This window comes from Spermophilus citellus (genome assembly GCF_964194105.1).
Source record: "Spermophilus citellus genome assembly, chromosome: 9".
Taxonomy (NCBI): Eukaryota; Metazoa; Chordata; class Mammalia; order Rodentia; family Sciuridae; genus Spermophilus; species Spermophilus citellus.
Genome location: NC_138191.1, coordinates 135226216 through 135248986, shown reverse-complemented (window position 1 = coordinate 135248986; position 22771 = coordinate 135226216). Strand labels below are relative to the sequence as shown.

General features: G+C 39.6%; 1 protein-coding gene across 4 annotated transcripts in view; it reads left to right on the top strand.

Moving 5' to 3' along the window:
- Positions 1-22771, top strand: part of LOC308656030 (calmodulin-binding transcription activator 1-like) — a 103747-nt gene that overhangs the window by 5762 nt on the left and 75214 nt on the right. For 3 of the 4 annotated variants that reach the window (XR_014023587.1, XM_081306650.1, XM_081306651.1), the window contains exon 2: positions 19356-19383. The exons of the other annotated variant lie outside the window; for it this stretch is intronic. Coding sequence is in view for 2 of the 3 variants with exons in the window: in XM_081306650.1 (XP_081162776.1) it covers positions 19356-19383 (28 nt within the window). In the remaining variant the exon portion in view is untranslated. The remainder of the gene's footprint in view (positions 1-19355; positions 19384-22771) is intronic. 4 annotated transcript variants of the gene reach the window in all.

Here is a 22771-nt window from a genome sequence, read left to right as displayed (position 1 = left end):
GGGTACAGCCAACACATATACTATGTCTTTGGAGCCTTTGTTTACAAGAAAACGGGGTCCTTTCCAGTGTTACTTTGCCTAGGCTGGTATTGTCTTTAGTCTTCCATGTGTTTGAGGGTGAGACTCAGAAGTGTTTCTTGTTCTACTTCTTGGCTGTATAATTTGAGTAGAGAGTATATGGCCATTGCTCTGTTTTCTAGAATGTAGTATGACCTTTCTTTTTTTTTTTGAATACCCAATCTGGTTCAGGATATAGGTTGATCAGACACTAACAGAACCTTTTGTTTGGTGCATCTATGGATGTATCCATCAGTTCTTTGACCAAACTCATTACCATTCAGTCATTAGAAACTACTTGCCACCCTGTGATATTGGTATTACAAATACATATTTGTAAGGAAAGTCTATTTCTATATATATTGACAATGGTTAGCAGTCCTTGATTTTTAATATGGTGGGACAAAGTAAAGCCCCCCCCCTTGCTATCAGTATGGCTATATAATTTTTAGGTTGTAGGACATCTTTCTTCTTTGAAAACCATGGCTTGTTGAAGGTCACAGGCCTACTTGTGTAAAGATTGGTAATGTTTCCTGATCTTTTTTTTTTTAACTTCACTATCCTGGACCTAAATATTATATTCGCCACTGCAAAGAGAGGTCAAGTATCAGGTGTCTCTCTTACCCTTTTACTTTTTTTTTTTTAAAGAGTTTTGTTTATTTACTTTGAGCTGATTGAAAAGCATAAGGTAGAAGGACCAGAGATAGTTTGTGATGACTCTTCTGCATTCACCCAGTGTTTTGCTTATTCTTTTTCTCTTATACATGACTTCTTTGCTCTTTTTTTTTGGTCCAGTCTATCCAGGCCCCTCAAGACATGAACCGTATCCCTTCCTGATCCAGTTAGCAGGGAGTAACTTTGAGGGAGATGTGCTAGCTGTATTATCACTTTGCTTTCTGCAGTATAGTTTTATGCACAGAGTCACATGCCTTTGAAGACCGCTTGGGACTGAGTTCTTCACAGTTTAAACATGGAGACTAAGTGGTATTGCTCTTACCTCTTACCTCACTTCCTCATGCCATCTAAAATAAAATACCTTCCCATGTTCTCTCCAAGCAAACAAAAAAACAAATGCCAACAAAACAAAACAACAACCATAGCAACAAAATCCTGAACAAAAGCACAACACCCCGAAGGCCATCTCTGATTGCTCCTGCTCTACATTTCAGTTGCTAGCTTTGGACAGGTGTATGACTTTTGGATATGTAGTCTAGTGGGGTTGACATGCGAAAAGCCTTTTAGGACACTCAGCATTCATTCATTCAATAGACCATGCAGTATCTCTTCCATTTTTCTTTATCAGTTACTACAAGGTAAAACCTGCAAAGTGTGTTAGTTTCCCCCATTATTCCCACTAACCCATTGGAATAAATAGTGGTAACTTATTATCCCTACTTTTGTGTTCAATATTGGTGAGAGAGTGGAGAGCTGATTTCTAGTGGTGATAGTATAGCCCGTGACTGACTTCTCTGTGCAGCCTAGTCATTATTGCAATAATGATTTACATTTTCAACTAAATTTAGGGTTTGTAAAGAGGGATAAGCCAGATATGTAATTCTGTTTTTTTTTTACATCCAACAGGATGTATCTGTGTGTTATATTAGAATGATGTGTGGATACATCTCTTTTCAACAATTAAAAAAAAAAGCCTTTGCTTATTCTTGATATAAATTCTTGAAAAAACAGGAATTATCTTTTTTTCTTCATCAAGCCATCAAAGTTGATTTAGATTGCCAGTTGTTATTTCTGAAGGTATATTAATACAATGAAGAATTTCTCTTTTAAAAATTTAGACTTTGTTTTTAATCCTTTTCTGAACAGTCATTTCTGGGTATGTGTATGCCTCACTGGTTTTCTAGGCACTTGGATATCAAATCATTTGGGGGAGATAATAAGAAATTGGTATGAAGTATGAAATTATCAAATAGGAAGCAAAAAAAATGCTATTGTGAAACAATTACCTATTTATGATTAAAAATAATCTCAAAGTGGTATTTGGAAGTGTGAATTGAAATACTCTTAACAAAAAATGGAATGTTGATGTGGTTACTATTTTGAAATCGACACATGCATATTGTAGAAAGACTGCTCTTCCAAATGGGGCATTTAGAAGACAAATAAATTGATAGGATTGGTTATTTTAAAATGTCCTTTTTTTTTTTCCCCTCTCTTTTAAGGAAACAATTGAAATAAAAGCCATTCTTAATGAAGAAAATGTAAACTTTGATGTAAGTTTAGCATTTGCAAAGTAAAGATTCAAGATAAGGATTTTTTTATTGCAAATCCACAAGGGGGTAGTGATGTTCTATCAAAGATATTTGTGGTGGAAATGTGAGATGATCTCTTTTAACATTTTAGATTTACAGATAAAACTGGCATGTTTGCATTTTAACTTAATAAGATCTTCTTTTTAAAATGTTTATTGGCAAAATTGTTTATTGCTTAAATTAAAAAAAAATCCATTTGGGGTGAATGCTATTTTAAGCTGTACAAATGTTGAGAAGAGAGAATGTCCTTGTAGTTTTGTGCTTTGGAAAGGTTACGAAGGAGCTGAGGGTCAGTGTTATTTTCTAAGAATGTAATAATCTTAAATTTCCTGGGAAACATTAGGAATCTAGGAATCAGTAACTTAAGTGTTCTGAATAAAAGGATGTTAGTAAATTGTGTCTAAAGTTTACAGAACTTTGTATTACTAGTTGTATTTTTCAGTTCTGCCAAGAGATGAAAAATGTGAACAATCCCTACCACTAGCCACTTTTAATAGTTCTAAATAAATCAAAAATTTATAATATCTTTTTGTAAGTTTATCTTACATCATCGTATAAAAACATTTTTTTCCTCCCTCACATAAAAATTCCAGCAGCTTGCCTCTGTCTTTGAATTCCACTGTCATATTCAGAATACAAGTCAGTGTTGTGTGGTAACGTCAGGTGGTCTGTTACTCTAGCTGTATTACTGTGCTCTTGTTTAAAAGGCTATGTAGTGGGTGAAAGATTTAAAATTGGGATGGGAATTATGTCCCACTTATTTAGAGACACAGTAACTTTGTTTTTTAAAAATGCTACTTTTAACATTAATGGTATTAAACAGTTCTACAGTTTAGAAGTTAGTGTCATATATGTTTGTGTATTTTTCATTTTTGGTCTAGGAAAAAGATTGTTAATACAGTTTTTCTCCCCTCTTTCCCCTTCCCTCATTCTGAGCAGAAAATGGCCATTTCTTCTCCTTTTTTAAATGACTTTGGTGATTTAACATCTCCAAAGATCCACAGATTCTTTGCATACTACTCTCAGCTCTACTGGGAACCGAACTATGACATCAGCATTTTCATTCATGGATTCGATTCGTCTAAGCCTGTTTTCTTGGTTTGAGCTAACTTCTGGCACATGCACAGATCAGTTTACCATCAGTCAGCCCATAAATCAACCGTAAAAGGTAAAACAAAAGATAAGACACCGGAGTTATTTCAATAGCACTGTAGTTGCTCATGCTGATTTGCATCAATGCAGTTTGGATAAGGTTCCTGGCCAAACAGATTAAAATCTAAAAACAGTCAGTTTAATTATCTCATGATTTTGTGGATTGAACTGTGTTGTGAACATACTGATAAAACAATTTTTTTTCTTGGTGGAAGTTCAGAGTGCTGTGTGGTATATGTAGCTTCTTTGTTATAAAGTAGCATTTCTTTTATCATTTGGCTGAACTGGTACGTTATTTCACTGAGGTTAGGCCTGGAGATTAAATTATGTCCTACACAAATTACTTTTGGAATGAATTTGGATTTTGGGAGGAAATTAAAATATTTTAAATAACTATTATTTAATGCATATATTTCATACATTATTGTTATTATAGAACTGGTGTAGCACCCCATGTGTTGGAGTCTGATTTCATCTCCCCTAGACTATATTTCCTGTGGTTGTGGACTCTAGCATCTCTTCCAGGGAGGTCACTGCTTGTAATTTAGTGCTGTGTGAGGACAGTTCTTGAAGAAATCTTACTTGGAGATTACTCTTTAGGGCCAAGTTGGAGGCTGGGCCTCTGGCATTCAAGCCTCTTGGGGTTGATGAATGGTGAGCTATAAGAAAGTTCATTTTCTCTGCTTTCTTGAGAGTTTGCTGACTTTCTGTATATTTAATTGTCAAGAATATTTAGAAATAAAATGTATTACTTTTAGGAAGTACCTTTTAGTTCACTTATATTTCATGGTTGTAGTAGATGATTCAAACTGTGTCCATTTGGATTGATATGCATTTATCCTTCCTTCCCCCCCCTTGCTGGGGATTGTACCTAGGATCTTGTTAATACATGTTACTCTAGCGATACCTCATAGATACTCTCTCTCCATCCCTAAATAGAACTAGAGCTTTGTGCTTTTTAGGTTCAATAAGTTGTCTGAGGGGTAACGGATGAGTGGTCTCTGTGTTAGCTTTGTTCTTTAAATAGATGTACTGGGAAAAAGAAAATGAAATCAAATAGTGTGTGGATGTGCATTTGAAGACTTAAATGACTTGTTATTTTCTCTAAGAACTAGTGTTGCTATTATAAATATTTTTTTCCCTATAAATACAATTATTTGCAAGTAACATCAAAGAAAGACTTAATGGTGAAGGGTCTGTGTAAAACCTTTCTAGTTTTCAAAATTATCTCTGTTGGATTTCTGGACAGTTGTGGATTGTGATGGCAGGTTTCACAATGTTTGAAACACTGCTGTGGGATTAGCATTGTCATTATTGTCATACCATGGGCAAGTAATAGGTTAAGTCTTCTGGCCATGGAGGGTTTAGGTTTCCCAGAGCTTTTAGAACAAGTCCACTTTGATTCGTGTCCAATGCTTTTTCCTTTCAGTAGCTGGGAATGCAGTCCAGCAGGACTATGGACCCTTTAAGCAGTGTGTTTTCTGCAGTCATCCTTGTTGTCACTTCCATGGGCCAGGAGAGCAAAGGAGCCTCATCTCTTCTCAGACTCTACATTTTCTTGTTCTTACTAGATTTGTCTGCTCCGTTTATTGCTCTTCATTCTTGGCCAGCATCTCCTTGTCTTGCCTTTCCTAGACCTCAGCTGTGGTAGAATGAGTTGATAATGATTTTGAGGGATTCATGTGTTGGGTGGTCTTAGAAATGATCTCTGAAGTCGTTCTGTTCTTTCTTAAGATGATAAGAAGGTGAGGTTGGATTATGGAACTTCCCTTCACATCTTGGTTTCCTGGTATGCAGCTGTTTTGTGTAGCTGTTGCTTTTCTTTTTGAGGTCCTTGCTCCAGATCAAGAAGAAATATGTAGCTTCAAGCTGTGTAGGAGGAATTTGAACTATTGCTACTGAGGTACCTCCATTCCAGTGTACATAGAGGGCTATTTTTTTTTTTTTTTTAACATCTTCTGCCTGCTATATTGTGAGTATTTAGGAAAAGTAAAAAATATTTAGGAGTTTTAATAGAAAATGTGAAACAGAAATGTTCAGTCTTCCTAGTTATTCTCTATGGTAGATTTAAGGCTTTATTCAGTTACAGATGAGGGTTCATAGTTTTGGGAAATAGACTTAAATAATAGATGGTTACAGATTAAAAAATATTTGCTAATCTTAGGTGTTTTACATTCAAGGTAGTGTTTATACTCATTTAGTTGTGTTTTTTGGGTTTGATTAATATCACTTATTAAAATGTATTGATTGCCAGTAATTCAGTAAATAAAAGGCTCTTTCTGTCATGTGAATTGGGGAGTTGCTGAGGGTCCACTATAATTGATTATTTAGGATCTTTGCTTGGACATACTCCCTGGGCAATGATAGGCCTGGTGTTTGGGGGGGGCCTTTGAACATAATTCATCTTTGAAAGTTTTTTTTTTTTTCCCCAATATTTAAAGATACTGAAGGCAAGTTAAAGTTCCTGGTGTTCTTATAAACTTCCCTGCCTGTCCTTTCCATTTCTGCCATCATAAAATGTGTTGGCCGAATCATTTACTTTGACAAAGCTTTGATGGAGGTTTCTTCTTCATTTAGTTTTATTGATGGAGGCTGTTGTGCTAAAAAGAACGCTGTAACAAGTCAAAAGGTGGTGAGTGGGCACTCGGAGCTTTGAAGTACGTGTCTTTCTTCCTAGGGCTCCTCCAGAAATTGATTATAGATTACTTGACCAAATTTAAAGCCCACAAACTTATTGCAGACATTCTGGGAGCAAAGAAGCATCAGTCTTTCTGTACTGAGTTTGATATTCTATTGTGACACATTGCCTCTTGTGTGAGGACCTCCTGATGCAGATATGATAGTGGTGACCTCTCTGCTTAGGAGAAATATTCTTGGCAGCTCTATGATCTGTCGTCTCCAAGTATTTTTAGTCTCTTTGCCTCTGTCTGAGGAGCTGAGGATGGATTTAGCTGTTTTGGTGCTGCTCCAAGTTGTGATGGATGCCTTTGCTACCTTGCTCACCAACCTACCCAGTACTGCCCTGATGAGGTTCTTGCCCTTGTCGTTTGATGAAGGAGCAGATAGAACCATTTGCTCAATAAAGAGAAAAAAACTCATGATTTTCAGAATGCTTTTAAAAATAAAAGATGGTTAGTGGTGATGGTGTACAACCATGTGAAAGTACTTACTGCCACTAAATTGTATGCTCAAAAATGGCTAAAATTTATGTTGGGTATATTTTGCCACCATTAAAGAAAGGGTAATTTTCAAATGAATTAGACATCTAATGAGCAAAGTATCTAAACAATTCTCAGAGTGAATGAATATATGGCAGTATTTTCATCACCCCAAGGTTGGAGATTGTTTCTTAATTGTCAAAAATCTCTCCCTCCCTCTCCCTCTCCCTCTCCCTCTCCCTCTCCCTCTCCCTCTCTCTCTCTCTCTCTCTCTCTCTCTCTCTCACACACACACACACACACACACACTATATGATGGTAATCAGGCCCTGAGATTCTTTTATACAGAAAGTGATATTTTAGGTGGGATTTTTGTATTTGTAGTATTTATAATTTTTAAGAGTATTGGCTGGCTCATTCAGAAAAGTTTGAGGCTCATAGTGGATACTTGGAAAGTAGATTGGTATTGATGGCTTGCTTTAAATTAGAACAGTTTGAATTGCAGGGATTCCAGCTACTCAGGTTAGGTCAAGTGGGGCAGTTCTAGGCTAAGAAGTCTCAGCCTCTAGGACAGACACTAAAGTGCAGTGGGAGATTCTGGGAACTGGCCAGAACTGGAGTGTCTGGTTGTCCTCTCTAGAGATGTGTTGGGCTAAGCAGAGATCTGTGGATGCCAGGGCTCCTGTTTCCGCTGTGCCCTTTGTCTCTTCTCTCCCGTTTCTCCTTGCAGATTGGCTTTCTCCTCTGCTTTCCTTGCTTCAGTTGCATGCAGGTATAGCCTGCCATGGCCCCAGTCATGGCTCCTAGTTCCATTGCTTCCCATCATCCGACTCCACTTTGACAGCCCAGTATGAAAATACTCAAGACAGAATTGGACTGACTCCTTTCAGCAAGTTGCTCTGTTTCCATGGGGCTGGTTAGGGTTAGTGGCCTGCTGATCATTTAGGGGTTAGGCTGAGAGGACTTTGTGTGAGAAGAGTATGATAGCAGGGGGCCTGGCACCTCAGACTGCATCTATCTCCCTCGACGTGCAGTATAAAAGAAAGGATATTGACTTCTAAGTGGCTTTCTTGTGTTTAGTTGCTATAGTGATTAAACTTTTTGCAGAGAAAAATGTTCATTGTAGCTATAGATAGGAGGCCAAGCGTCCTCAGTCAGCCAGCTTGAGTGTGTGTAGAGTACATCAGCAAAGGGTGTCAGAACTGTCCCAGAGCTTGTGCTTTGAATGGTTGCAGAGCAGGAATGCCACCATCAGTGCAGTCTGTGCCCTGCGGGGTTCTCAGGTAGAATAGGCAGTGAAAGGGAATGTCAGTATCATGTGAGGGCTCACATTTCAGGTGAGCTCCCCTTTCTCCTGGTTGTGGACTAGTAAGCTTAAAAGGTTAAGAAGAAAGGGAGACACTGCCCTCCCTGTGAGCATGATGAGGAACCCAGGAGCAGCCTCTGCCAAGGCCTTCGGCCGCCTCTGTACCCTGTCAGTGCACCTTCAGCCGGCCTCCTTCCTCTGGTCTCTTTTCCCGTAATTTCTCATGTAGAAGGAATTATAGAAAATGGGAAGCCTGTGAAAGAACAGGTTTGGAGGTCCTGAGTGAGGGCTGAGGGCCTCTACAGCATGGAACTACCTGAATTGACAGTGGTTAGGAATTGAGGTTTCACAGTTAGGACCTGGAGTATCCAGTATTCAGAAAGCAGAGTTTTGGATTATCTTTTTTAACAGAAGAGGAGAGTATGTAATGTTTTAGGGAAACAATCACTAAAGTAGTTGTAGTTAAATGGATTTGATTATTTTTAAATAAATTGTAAAACAGCAATTTATTAAAATATAATTCATATACCCTTTAAAAGTTTAGTGGCTTGTACTACATTTATGTGGTTACACAACTATCACCACTAATACTTCATGTTCATCAATCCAAAAAGAAAATCTGTGCCCATTAGCAGTCACTCCCAACTCTTCCCTCTGCTAGGCAATTACTAATCTACTTGCTGTCTTTGTGGATTTGCCTATTTTGGACCTTTTATATAAATGGAGCCAGACAGTATTTGTTCTTTTGTGATAGGTGTATTTTCCTTGGCATAATGTTTTCTTTTTTTTCAGTTCTGGGATTTAAACCCAGAGTCTAGTGCATACTAGGCAAGTGCTCTGACATTGAACTATACACCCAGTACATAAAGAAGTTTTTTTTTTTTTTTTTCCCTTTTCAATTTTTGGCAGTGCTGGGGATTGAACCCAGTGCCTTTCCCATGCTAGGCAAGTGAGCTACATTTCTGGTCCTGGCATAATGTTTTCAAAGTTCATTCATGTTGTAGCACGCATCATTAGTTAAATCCTTTTATGACTGAATTTTTTTTATGGTAAGGATATACCACATTTTGTTTATCCACTCACCAATTGATGGACATTTGAGTACTCTGCTTTTTGACTATTATGAAAAATTTGCTATGAACATTAAAGAACAATTTTTTTTTGTAGACAAATGCTTTCAGTTGTCTTAGGTAAGATACCTAGGCATGGAATTTCTGGGTCGTGTGTTTATTGTGTTCTCCTTTTCAAGGAACTGCCAAATTGTTCTCCATAGTAACAGTGTTGTGTTGTATTCCACCAGTGATGCCTGAGGGTTCCAGTATCTCCACATCCTTGCTGACACTTGTCCGTGTTTAATCTATATCTATTTGGGGAGTTAAAATCCTTTTTATGAGTTTGTAAGTTGAGAAACTCCTGGCTAACCCCAGCATCTCACCTTAAAAACATGCAATTGTTTCACTTTTTTTTTTTTGAGGGGGGGGGAGATTTTTTTTTTAATATTTCTTTTTTAGTTTTCGGTGGACACAACATCTTTATTTTATTTTTATGTGGTGCTGAGGATCAAACCCAGCGCCCCGCGAATGCCAGGCGAGCGCGTTACCACTTGAGCCACATCCCCAGCCCTGTTTCACTTTTCTAATATAGAAAGTTGCCTCGGTGAGCATTGCAGTCACTGTCAGGCTGAAATTGGACTTTGTAGGTTCTAGGAGAGCAGCTAGCTGCCCATATAGCCCACAGGTGATTTCTTCTTCTTCTTTTTAAAAAAAATTATTTTAGATATACATGACAATAGAGTATGTTTTTTTTTTTAGTTGTAGATGGACACAATAGCTTTATTTTGTTTGTTTATTTTTATGTGGTGCTGAGAATCGAACCCAGTGCCTCACACATGCTAGGCAAGCACTCTACCTCTGAGCCACATCCCTAGCCCCCAGTAGAGTGTACTTTGACATTATTATACATACATGGAATATTAGTAACTTATTCTAATTAGGATCCCATTCTTGTGGTTATACACAAAGTGGAGTTTCATGAATACTGATCATGTATTCATATATGAACATAGGAAAGTTACGTTTGATTGATTCTACTGTCCTTGCTATTCTCATCCCACCCTCCCTTCCCTTCATTCCCTTTTATCTAAACCAGTGAACTTCTGTTCTTTCCTCCCCCACACTTATTATGTGTTAGCTTCCACATATCAGAAAGAGCATTTGGCCTTTGATTTTTTGGGATTGGCTTATTTCACTTAACACAGTAGTCTTCAGTTTTATCCATTAACTAGCAAATGCCATTATTTCGTTCTTTATAGCTGAGTAATATTCCATTGTGTAAATATACCACATTTTCATCTGTTGAAGGGCATCTAGGTTGGTTCTTGTGAATTGAGCTTTTGTAAACATTGATGTGGCTGTGTTACCATAGTATGCTGACTTTAAGTCCTTTGGGTATATACCAAGGAGTGGGATAACTGGGTCAAATGGTGGTTCCATTCTAAGTTTTCTAAGGAATCTCCATACTACTTTCCATACTACACCAATTTGCAATCCCACCAGCAGAGTAAGAGTGAATCTTTTCTCTCACATCCTTGCCAACATTTATTATTTGTATTTTTTTTTTAAGAGAGAGAGAGAAAGGGAGGGAGGAGAGAGAGAGAGAGAGAGAGAGAGAGAGAGAGAGAGAGAGAGAGAGAATGAATTTTTTTAAATATTTATTTTTCAGTTTTCAGTGGACCCAATGTCTTTATTTTTATGTGGTGCTGAAGATCAAATTCAGCGCCCTGCGCAAGCCAGGCGAGCATGTTACCGCTTGAGCCACATCTCCAGCCCTGTTTGTATTCTTGATAGTTGCCATTCTGACTGGAGTGAGATGTAACTTCAAGTCTGGTTTTAATTTGCATTTCTCTAGTTGCTAGAGATGCTGAATACATTTTCATATATTTGTTGACCATTTGTGTTTCTTCTCTGAAGTGCCTGTTCAGTTTCTTTGCCCAATTATCAACTGGGTTATTTATTTATTTTTGTGTGAAGTTTTTTGAGTTCTTTGTATGTTCTGGAGATCAATTCTCTATTTGAGGTGCAGGTAGCAAAGATTTTCTCCCATTCTGTAGGCTCTCATATTCTTAATCACATTCTTGATAGTTTCTTTTGCTGTGAGAAATCTTTTTAATTTGACACTTTCCCAATTATTGATTCTTGATTTTACTTTTTGCACTTTCGGAGCCTTGTTGAGGAATTTGGTTCCTAAGCCAACATGATGGAGATTTGGGCCTACTTTTTCTTCTAGTAGGTGAAGAGTCTCTTGGCTAATGCCTAGGTTCTTGATCCACTTTGAGTTGAATTTTGTGCAGGGTGAGAGAGAGAGGTTCAATTTCATTGTACTATATATGGATTTCCAGTTTTCCCAACACCATTTGTTGAAGAGGCGATTTTTTTTTCCAACGTTTATGGTGCCTTTTTCTAGTATGAGATAATTGTATTTATGTGGGTTTGTCTCTGTGTCTTCTGTTCTGTTCCATTGGTCTTCACGTCTGTTTTTGTGCCAGTATCATAAGGTGACTTCTTGATGTTTGTGTTCTTTTGATGTGAAAGTTTGCTGATGCCATGCCTGTGTAGAAAAAAATAGACTGTTTTGGTTAAGACACATTCTGCTAAGAAAATTAGCAGATTACATGTATGGATATTTAATTATCAAAGAGTCAGAATATGTTAAAATTGTGATGTTGAAATTCATGCAGTTCTTATTGTTGGAGGTATCAGAAGGCACCATGTGAACATCAGTTATTATTGTGTTTTTGAGTTTTTGTGTACTCAACAAATAATAACAAAATGCCTATTTGTGCCAGGCATGGAAGGACAGAGTCAGCCCCTGTCCTCATGGAGCTAATGGGGAGACCCACCTTAATCAGGATGCCATGTGAAATAACAGCTGGATGTGATGTCCCGAAGGTGAGGTGTGAAGGCAGTGTCTTACCATGGTAATAAGTGTATTACCATGGGATTGATTCACTGAGTGAGAGGTTGGGGGCTTTGTGAGCACAACTGTGGAGGAACATGGGGATTACTTGAGGGAAGAATTAGGGAAAGAAATTCCAGGTGATTGAGTGAGCTGGTTGGTGAGATGTGTGGAGATGGTTGAGTCCATTCTGGCTGTGTACAGCTTTTGGGAAAGAGTGTCTGAAGACCTGGCTATGGTCTTTTACTCTGCTCCTTAAGTGCCTTGTGACTGAGCAGGTTATCTGATCTTTCTGCGCTTGCTTACTTACTAGCTATTTTTATTTAGAGATACTCACATGAAAACATGCAGGAATCTAGGGCTTTTGATTGGTTGTTTTCTTATAATTCAGAAACAGTTATTTCTTTGTGAGCTTCTAGGATTGGCTACTTAGAAATGCTGCACTGGCAAACAATATTTTTCTGAACATTTTCCCTAGTCATTGATGTCAGGATTCACTTCATTACATCTTAAATTAATCCAGAAGCTTGTTGGGCAGAAGTGGGGCTGGTGTGGCTGTATCTGACTGAGGCAGCTCAGACTGCTGGTGTGAGGTTCTCAGAAGAGCTGGAAAGTCTTCTTGGAGGAGGTGGAATTTGACCTGGTAACATTGACAGTTGGAGGAGAAATTCCAGGAGGAAACGGAGCAAAGAAAATGCCAGGAAAGGGCTTGGGGCAGCTAGAGTGCAAAGAGCTTGATGGAAGGATAGGCCTGGAAGAGCAGGTAGGCCCAGGTGCAGGCCTGTGAAGGCCGCCTGAGGAACTGCTGGTCATCTGCTCAGGGAGAGGCTCTCAGAACTTTTTTTTTTTTTTAATCCACTGATGGGATAAAGCTGATTCTCCTTCAAGGTGCTGCTTGGGCCACCAGCTTGCCTCTTAAGCTTCCTCCATTCCACACACACACAACTTGGCCCCACACACAGCATGCTAAGTTTTTTAGTGTCTGATTGTGTCAGGGTCTCCTACTTCTTCGTGGTTGCAGGCCTTGCACACTGCTGTTGCTTAATGTGGAAGGTAGCCTTCCTTCAGAACACAGATACTAAGCTCACACATGCTCTTGATGATGCTTCTTGGCTTTACTTCTTTCCAGACTGGATTGGGCACCCTTCCTTTTTTCCAGAGCACTCTGGGTTTCCTGGTCATAACATATTTTAGTTCCTTTTGGAGTTGCTTGCTTCTGTTTCTTTCTCAGTTAGGCATTCATTTTGAGAGGTCAGACACTGAAGTACTGGGGCGTAGTAAGTACATATTGGCTGAGTGAGTGAATGAGTGAACAGGAAGGACTAGAGTCCGGAGAAAGTCACTCCTGGCAAGAATTCTGTGTGGTGTCAGACTGAAGAAAGAGCTAGTGTGACTGAGTTGTGTATATGTTTGTGCCTCTCTCAAACGCACAATTTGTAAGTGATTGAATGTGGGCCTTGTGGGATGATGACTCCTAGATTTTTTATTTTTAATTTATTTATTTATTTTTAGTTTTCGGCGGACACAACATCTTTGTTTGTATGTGGTGCTGAGGATCGAACCCAGGCCACACGCATGCCAGGCGAGCACACTACCGCTTGAGCCACAACCCCAGCCCGACTCCTAGATTTTAAACTCCAAGAACTGGGAGTTTGGTGAGGCCAAACGTGAATTAGGGAACACAGGAGAGATATTTTGGACAGACTATATGAAAAAGTATCTTGTTCTGTTTTAGATGTGAATGGGTAGCTTCAGAAAATGTATGTACAACAGGACATTGGAAATGTGGGTCAAGGACTAGGGAGTCATTTGTATCAACCTGTCTCCTTTTTCTCCTTGATATTCTCAGAGGGCAAGGGAACCCTGGTGCTAAGGTCTGTGAGATTGGCCCCCTGGGCAAGGGCAGAGTGGAAAAGGGCAGTGGGTCCATTTGGAGGGGCAGACAAATGTGCCAGCATGCCCTGGTGGGAGTAAGCTTCATGAAAGCAGTGACCTTGTTTTGCTGGCTCATGATTGGGTCACTGTGTCCATAACAAAGTCTTGTGTTTGAATGAGTGAATCAGTCATTCATTTCAAAAGCATTAGAAGAACTCTTTGGAGTGAGTGAGATGGCCATGGGAGAAGAGAAGGGGCTTAGGGGCAGAAACGTGGTGATTCTTAGATTCAGGTGTGACCAGAGGGTGAGGATAAGTAGAGGCTGAGAAAGAATGGGCAGAGTGGTAAGCAAACAAGAATATACAGCGAGATGCAGAGTGTGGGGATGGGGCATTAGTCGTAATTGCGCCAAGAGATAAAGTAGACAGAAGACTAAGGAAAAGGAATTGGTTTTGTCAGTTTGACAGTGAGTTTAGAGAATAAAGGCATAGAGATAGGATAGATGATTCTTTCAGAAATTTTGATGATATATGCAGATCACTGGTGGAAATGATTGATCAAGTTGAAGTTAAGAAACAAAATCACGGGGGCCTGGTGGGCTGTGTGTGTATAAATTACCTATTGGTGCTGTAACAAATGACCATAAACATAAGTAAGTGTCTTAAAATTGTTCACCTTAAAAATAGTACAGCTTTATTATTTCAGAAGGGTGTGGCTAAGGCTGCAGCCTCAGGGCTCCATGGGCTTCAGCATCAGGGTACCCTTGCCTCCGAAAGCTGCTGTCATGGGAAAGCTCAGCTGGGGAGGGATTCACTGCTTTGTGGGCTATTGGACTGAGGCCTTGGCTTCTCTGGCTGCAGGCCAGAGGTCACCCTCAGTTCCTGTGGGCCTCTCCCATATGGCTGCTTGCTCATCATAGCCATTGAGGGAGAGTCAGCTAGCAAGATAGAAGTCATAGTCTGTGCTGTCCAGTCACAGAAGTGACAGCCCCATATGGCTGTAGCTCTTGTGAGCTGGTGAGAAGCAAGTCACCAGACCCAGCCACCCTCAAGGGGCAGAGGACTGCACAGAGGCAATATCCTCACAAGGTGGGGATCGTGATAGGTACATCATGAAGTTTGTCCACCACAGTAGGAAGGGACGATGGGACTAGGAGGCATTAGGGCAGTTCTTCTATGGGATGCAGATGGAAGGATGAGATTTCTCATCTCATGAGGGAAGATTTGGAAGTGAAGTTTCAGGGAAAAGTTAAACTGTGTCATGTGATTGACCCTTCACTGGCAGCCTTCTGCCCTCTACCTTCATCCCCAAACAAGGGCACAGTTGCCTTTTGTGACTTCCCTCGTTTAGACAAATTAACATAGTATCTTATAACTGCCATTAATAAACCCATCTATTTTGTTAAAGTAGAATTAGTCACCAGAAGGTTCCTGGCATTTCAAAGTGTCTGCCCCGCTTTTGTTGAAGATGAAATGAGGTGATCCATACGGAAGTATTTTTTGTAAAGTGACATGCAAATAAAGGATATTAAACTGTGTCTCTCCCTATATATGACAGGTAGTTTACGTAAAATTTATCTTACATTTTCCTTGTTAACTTGGGTTCATTGTGTTGTATGTTAAGTTACTGAATTGGGCTTTACTTAATACTGTGATATTTTTGGGGCCTTTTGAGTGGAGTATTTGCTTTTATGACAAACAGTCCCAGACTGCTAGCACCTTTCAAGCCCGTGTGTCCTTTTTTTTTAAATATATATTTTAATTGTAGGTGGACACAATACCTTTATTTATCTTTATGAGGTGCTGAAGATCGAACCCAGGGCCTTTCACATGTGAGAGGAACACTCTACCACTGAGCTACAACCCCAGCCCTCCTTGTGTCCTTTTTAATGTTTAAATAGAAAGTCTCTTCTTGCTGTCCCTTGTCATTCTTTTGTGTTTGCCTATGTGTCAATTGTTAGCTATCTTCCTCTTCTGATTTCTTTCCTCTGATCTCTGGGCTTGGCAGCCTGATAATTAAGCCTGTTAGAATTGTGAGCAGTTTAGTAGTAACCAAACTAGGAACGTGGGTTGGAGCTCTTATTCTCAGTACAGTGGGTGAGCTGATGTGCGTGGACTTTGTGACAACCTCTTCTGGCCTTTGGAATATGTCTTGGCTTCCTTCCTGGTCCTGGCTGTGCAGACTGAGCGAGACTCCCACATAGCTGTGTTCCATTCAGGGGGAGCACGGCTGCCATCTTCTTGGCATACACCCATTGCTCTGCTGTGAGGAACAGTGTCAGTTCTCTCCTTTGATGAGATTCTGATGTTGTGGGCAGAAGTGGTAGGTGATGGTTGGTCTGGTGCATGGAACAGAAACTATTTGGGAAGCACAGAAATCTTGAGACAAGATCATCAGCTGGGCCTGTACAGCAGGCTCTGTTCCCAAGCCCCTTGCCTTTAGGGCGCCCACTGCCCAGCTTAGCTTACTGCGTGCTGCACTCTTTTCCTCCGTGTGTTCATTGCTTTGGCTTTCTGTCAGAGCTGCCTGTTTCTTTTCTCTGCCCTAAATTTTGGATGCTTTCTTTGTGGAGGAGCATTCCTGTCTTCTGAGGGAGTGAGCTGTGTTCTTGTAGAAACAGTCCCTGATGGTGTGGGGAGCCAGATCTGGAGACCTGTTCCTTCCTGGCTTGCTGTCCTGGCCAAGTGCCCCAGCTGTGCCTTGGCATCCCCCTTTCTGGAATAGGCTTAATGTCTGTTTCTTCCTTTTAGGATGAAAATTAAATTTTATATTTAAAAATGCTTTATGTGTATATAATTTAGATAGAGGCCTAATTTGTTGGGTTGATTCTACTGATATTTGATTATTCTCTATTTCTGAGGTATTAAAAATATTGTTGTTATTAGTACTAGTAATTATAAATCTTGCTAAAACAATGTAATTTAAAATCTTGAATAGTTTTTTTTTCAATAGTTTTTTTTCCTGAATATGTTCTATTGAAATATGTGTATTTGTATAAATGGGGACATTTATTAAGTGCTCTTTTATTATTTTCAGACTGTTGAGTATACTGGCTTCCTGACCAAATTAAATTTATGAGAATTCTAATGAGATTGTGATTCATATCTGGAAAGATTTTTTTTAAAAAAATTCTGAAATAACTTTAAATACACTTTACATGAACATCTTGTAGTAGTGAATCAATTGATTTGATTTCTCAGACAGTAAATCAGGCTGCTATATTCTAGAACTAGTTCCTATGAGCTTAAACTAGCAGCTGCTCTGTGGTCTGTTCTAGTTACTTGTTTGCTTTTGGACTCGAATCTAGGTGTGGAACTCAGTTTAAAAGCACAAAATGGCCCCAGTTTCTTAGAGGTTCCCATTTCACTATTTAATTTTGCCCACCCCAGGAGGAGGTAGCACTACCTACTGGACCTGGACCTTATCCTTTTAATGTATGTGTCTTGCCTTCATTTTGACTTTATCCCACAGGAGTGTTGTGAGGTTATTATGGTATGGCAGCACTTTTGGAAAGATAATGAGCACAAAATATTTTTGTATTGTACTATGTATATATATTCCCATTGACCTTTTGTGATTCAGGAAAAGGATAAAGCTGCTTAGGGGTACTTGTTGGATATTCTGTCTCAGATGTTATTAACCCAGTTTTATGGAGTATCCCCAAAGCACGTCTTTTGACAGATCTTGTGCTGTTGTATTTAGCAGGTGTGTGCGCAATCAAGAAATTTTATATTAGTCCTTAGTATCTTGAACACTATTGCATATCCCCCATCTCAGTTTCCTTAACTGGGTCTAAAATAGCTTTGGTCCTATTCCCTTATTTCCTGAATGAGCAAAGGGATCTTGTTCTTTTTAAAGAAAAAAAAAGTTATAGCATGACTAAACCAAGACTCCTTGGCTTCTATCTTGCTGTCAGTCATTTGCTCCTGTCTCTGTGGCAGGAACACTTAGACTCAGCACCTCAGAACCGTTGTCCAGAGGCAACTCGGGTAGTGTTAGTAGAGGGAGAGCAGTGCCTAAAGAAAAAAGGAGACCTTTGGTAAAGCCCAAGACTGGGATGGGGTTACTTTTTCATAAATTCAACAAACATTTGAGCTCCTGTTATATGCCAGATGTTGAATTAAGTACTGGAGGCACTGGGATGAACAAGCCAGACATCCATTCAGGATACCCTTGGTACAGTCTGATTTTGAGTTTGTTAGAAAAAGATTTATCATAGATCAAAAACTAGATGCTGAATGGCCTTGGGAGTTAAGGTGGAGTTGTAGGTTGGCACTCAACATTTCTGGAAGGAGTGACTTTTCTGTAAGTAAAAGACAGTTTACAGATGGCAGTGGGTAGAGACTGCTAGCTGGTCCCCAAACCTACTTCCTCTTCCTAGGCATCCCTTGCATTAGGTGTGGCTTTGTGGCCCAATTCTCTTCAGTGGAGTGAGAGCAGAGTAGTGTGCCACTTCCAGGCCTATTTCCAGAGTCTTTGTGCACAGGTTTGTGCCTTTTTCTCATCTGGTTCAGTGCAGAGGAGTCCATGGACCTAGCAACTCAGATGCCAGAGCCACTGCTTAGAGGAGAGCTGTCTGCTGATTGGGGACATCTGTTTTGGACTTCACACAGGCTAGAAGTAAATATTTATGGTATTTGCACCATCATACAGTTTGTTCTAGAGTTAGGCTGCCTGACTAATGTAGACCCCACTCCTAGAATGCTGCCTAAGGCTGGTGAGTTTACTAAAGGGGTGAAGGATTTCAGATTCTGCCTTGATTATTTGTATGTAATGCTATGTGCAGTGGCTGTGCACTTCATGAATCAATCTAAGTCAGGATAGAGTGACAAAAAATGTTTAATGCATCACTTGTAATTGGTACAGTGGTTTATTGCACTCAGTATGGCCTCTCTGTCTTTGATTTAATAAGCTATGTGGATTCTTAGTTAGCTTTAAAGGTACTCTGTGGAGACTTAAACATCCTCAGTCCTTATTTCAAAGAACTGTAAATACAGTTTTCATCATGATACTTCTTCTATTCCAAAGACTGTTATCACTTCTTATTATATAGCATTTTGTTTTAGTAATTCATCATCTAAAAACTATGTAGATATGTAATGAAAGTGCCTGAGTGTAACATACTGACCTGAAGAGAGACAAAATGAGTAAAACATAGCCCCTGCCTTCAAAGAGTTTGTCCTTAGCATATTAATAGTTACTTCATTTCCACACTGCCACCATCTGCCCCTCATTTTAGCCTTTAATGTGCCATGCATTATTTTTTCATCACTCCATTTTCATTGTTGTCTCCTCCACTAGATAGTGTACTTTCTGCAAAGCTGGAAATATAGTTTTTAGTGTTCTGCATTTCCCTTGGGTACTTCTAGCAGATACTGGGTGCTATGCTTAATTGAGTTAACTATTTCTATGGTATTTCTTAATTTATCTTGCTTGGATATTTTGGTGTAGTTTTGTATTATAGTCTGTATTAGCAGACAAAAGTACTTTTTAACCTATTGAAAATTCATAGAATTATGCAGTTAAGGAATGTCAGGACTGGAAGGATCTTTTTTTAGACCATTTATCTAATTCCTGATTTTTTAGGTTGATCATCTGGTTCCTGATACTCAAGGTGTGTCCATGAATCACGGCATCGGCATCACCTGGGGCTTTTTAGAGACAGACTCTCAGGCCCCACACAGACCTGTGAATCAGAACCCGCATTTAAACAGGATCCTCAGATGACCTGCATGCACATAAAGTTGGAGAAGCCCTGCTCAAGTCAACCTCCCATTTGACTCTTGAGAAAACCAGGAAAGTCATAGTTGCCCAGAGCCACACAACTGTTTATTTCACATCTTGGGATCATTTGGGAACTATTAATGCTGGGGTCCACTCCCCAGACATTCTGCCCTAACTGGTCAGGATTGCAGTCTGGGCATCAGAATTAAAAAAAAAAAAAAAAAAAAAAAATCTCCCTAGATGACCGTCTGAGGCTGAGAATTGTTGATTTGTTTAATGATGAAATTCAGGTTTCTTGATCTTCTAATCAAGCATTTCCTTTACCCCACCATGGATGTACATTTAGGAATAACAAAAAAAGTTCCACTGAGTTCTCATAGTAGCACATCACTCTTCTGTTTCCTTTGTAACATTTATCCCTATTAGAAAGTATCCCACTTACTGTCTGCCTTGCTCCTCTGACATGCATCTATGGTGGGCAGGCCCCTTGCTTGTCTTGTTGACTGCTGGATCCCAGTTCCCAGAACAGTGTCTGGCATGTGGCGGGTGCTCCTTTCATAATTTTAGACCAAATGGAAGGAATTACAATAAGGAGGGAAACACAGGCTGCTCTAGAGGCACTCAGAGGGCTGCCTAGCCTTGCCACTAGAGGCTTTCTGATGGACTAATGCATGGGCCAGTGCAAGACTTGGCCAAGTAGAGCCCAGGACTTCCACAGATGAGGGAGGGTGCAAGCCCACATCTCTCTGACTTGAAAGCTTGTGCCTTTCCAGTCTGCCCTGTTGTCCTGAGAGGCTGGTTTGCCTGGACTTCTCCACAGTGAACTGGGGAACTGGGATGGACCACTTCAGCTCTACAGATACTTGGGGCTGCCTCCTCCCTCTGTGGCTGAGTTACCACAGTATTACAGAGAGGCATCTAGTGACAGCGATGCTCAGTTTGTGGTCCTGTGCAAGACCTTCACTCACTGCTCAGCACAGGAAATCTTCAAAAGCAGCCATTCCCTTTCTACTTTTCTTGTGCTTTTGCTAATGTGTTGTGAGAGCCTGGAGGTTTTGAGGTTAGGATGACTTACTAGATTTCACTCTCAACTTATGTGAGTTGCTTTCCTAGTTAAATTAACTGTTAAACTTTATTATACCACTGCTATAAGAAAGCATGCTTGATTTTGTCCACGATATTTTTGTTATAGATACTATTTTCATGCTTACTTTTTCCTGTTTGTTATTTGGAACATTTTACCACTGATTTACTTGTCATCAGACTTTGAATTTGGGTATGAAAATCCTTTTTTTATGAAGCTGTTCATTAGCGTGTCTCACTGAGCAGAAATTTTGACTGGGACCATGGTTAAGATATCTTGAAAAATGCTTCATCTTTCGCTGTCTGCTTTTGGTAATAGGATATCAGAAAATATCTTCTTGAATATATAAGATTTTTTTTAAACACCATAAAACTTTTGTTTTTGGTACTGGGGATCGAACCCAGGGGCACTTAGCTACTGAGCTATATCTCTAGCCCTTTTTAATTTTTATTTTGAGACAGGATCTTGCTAGGTTGCTGAGGCTGGTCTCAAACTTGCAACCCCCCTGCCTTATTCTCTGGAGTGAGTCACTGGGATTACAGGGATTACACACACTTGGCCTAGTACCATAAACTAAAAGTTTCAGTTTAGAATCTGTATGAGTATGAGAATGTTGCCTTTGTGTTGCAGTGGGCTGTTGGAGACTGTAGATGTCGGAGGAAGGCAGGTTCTGCTGATGTCACATCAGCCTCTTTGCATGCTGTCATCCCATTCTCTGAGGGTAGTCCATAGTTCAGAGGGAGGATCCTTGGATCCAGATGCTTTCCCAGGTATCATGGGCTGAACTCAGGGGTGCTTTAACACCAAACCACATCCCCAGCCCTTTAAAAAAATATTTTATTTAGGGACGGGGTCTCACTGAGTTGCTTAGGGCCTTGATAAGTTGCTGAGGCTGGCTTTGAACTCCCGATCCTCCTGCCTCTGTCTCCCAAGCCACTGGGATTACAAGCGTGCACAGTGTGCTCAGCCCCAGGTTGTTACTGCACATATTACTATAGGTAGCCACTGCTGATGAACTCAAAGAGAGACAGTTAAAAGCCTAAGAACAAGAATTTTTCCAGAAACAGAAAAGAATTAAGGAGTTGATGGTTATCCTGGTAGCTCGAAGGCATTTTATGGAGAAGGATTTATTATATGGACCCTGAAAATAATTTGACTTCTGAAGCACTTGACTATGGATGTAAGGGAGAGGAAAATTAAAAATTCATGGAAGTCAAGTTTAGTCAGGTTTTAACATTCTTTTTGGCATAAAAAATCCAGGCTATCCTCACTTTGTTCTTAGAAAACGTAGATTGTTGAAGAGTATCCTTATTAACATAGTAACAATTGCTTATTTTATTTGTTAGGTCTTTTTGAATTTAAAGTACTTTTTTTTAAAAGAGAGAGAGAGAGAGAGAGAAGAGAGAGAGAATGAATTTTAATATTTATTTTTTAGTTTTTGGCGGACACAACATCTTTGTTTTTGTATGTGGTGCTGAGGATCGAACCCGGGCCGCACGCATGCCAGGCGAGCGCGCCTCCGCTTGAGCCACATCCCCAGCCCCAAAGTACTTTGGAATGTATTATTCTATTTACTTCCCCCTCCTGCCCTGTAAGACAAGAGTGGTCTCTTGTCTTTTTTTTTTTTTTTTTGATGAGGAAATACAGAGAGAGGTTCAGTTACTTTCCCAAGGACAGCTAGCAAGTGATAGAACTGAGCTCTTCATAGTTGAAATAAGAAATGTTAAGGGTGGTTGCTGAACTTGTAAACAATCTTTGGTTTTCTAAGTATACAAATGGATAGTTTATAATGTAGGATGCATAATCTAAAATTTTACATAATACCACAACCAAACAAAAAAGTTATTAGGACTGAAAATAATTGGCTGGCAAGACCCAAAGAAAAAAATTTTAAGTTACCCTTGTGTAGATTTTAATATGAAAACTCTATAGTTTTATCTGACTGAAGCAGCCTGAGAGCAGAGACTCTGTCTTCCGACTTCCTCCTGATTGTTCCAGCCTCCATACTGCTGGTTGGCACTGAGATTCTTTTGTATGAGTTGGGTGTTGGGCATATTGCTGGGAAATGGTTAATAATGTTGATATTGATTGACTGCAAAATAAATATAACATTGGTTCTTAGTAAAAATTTACTCTATGTACTGCACATATGTGTCCCATTTAAAAAAGTAACAAAAATAATGAATGTTCACTA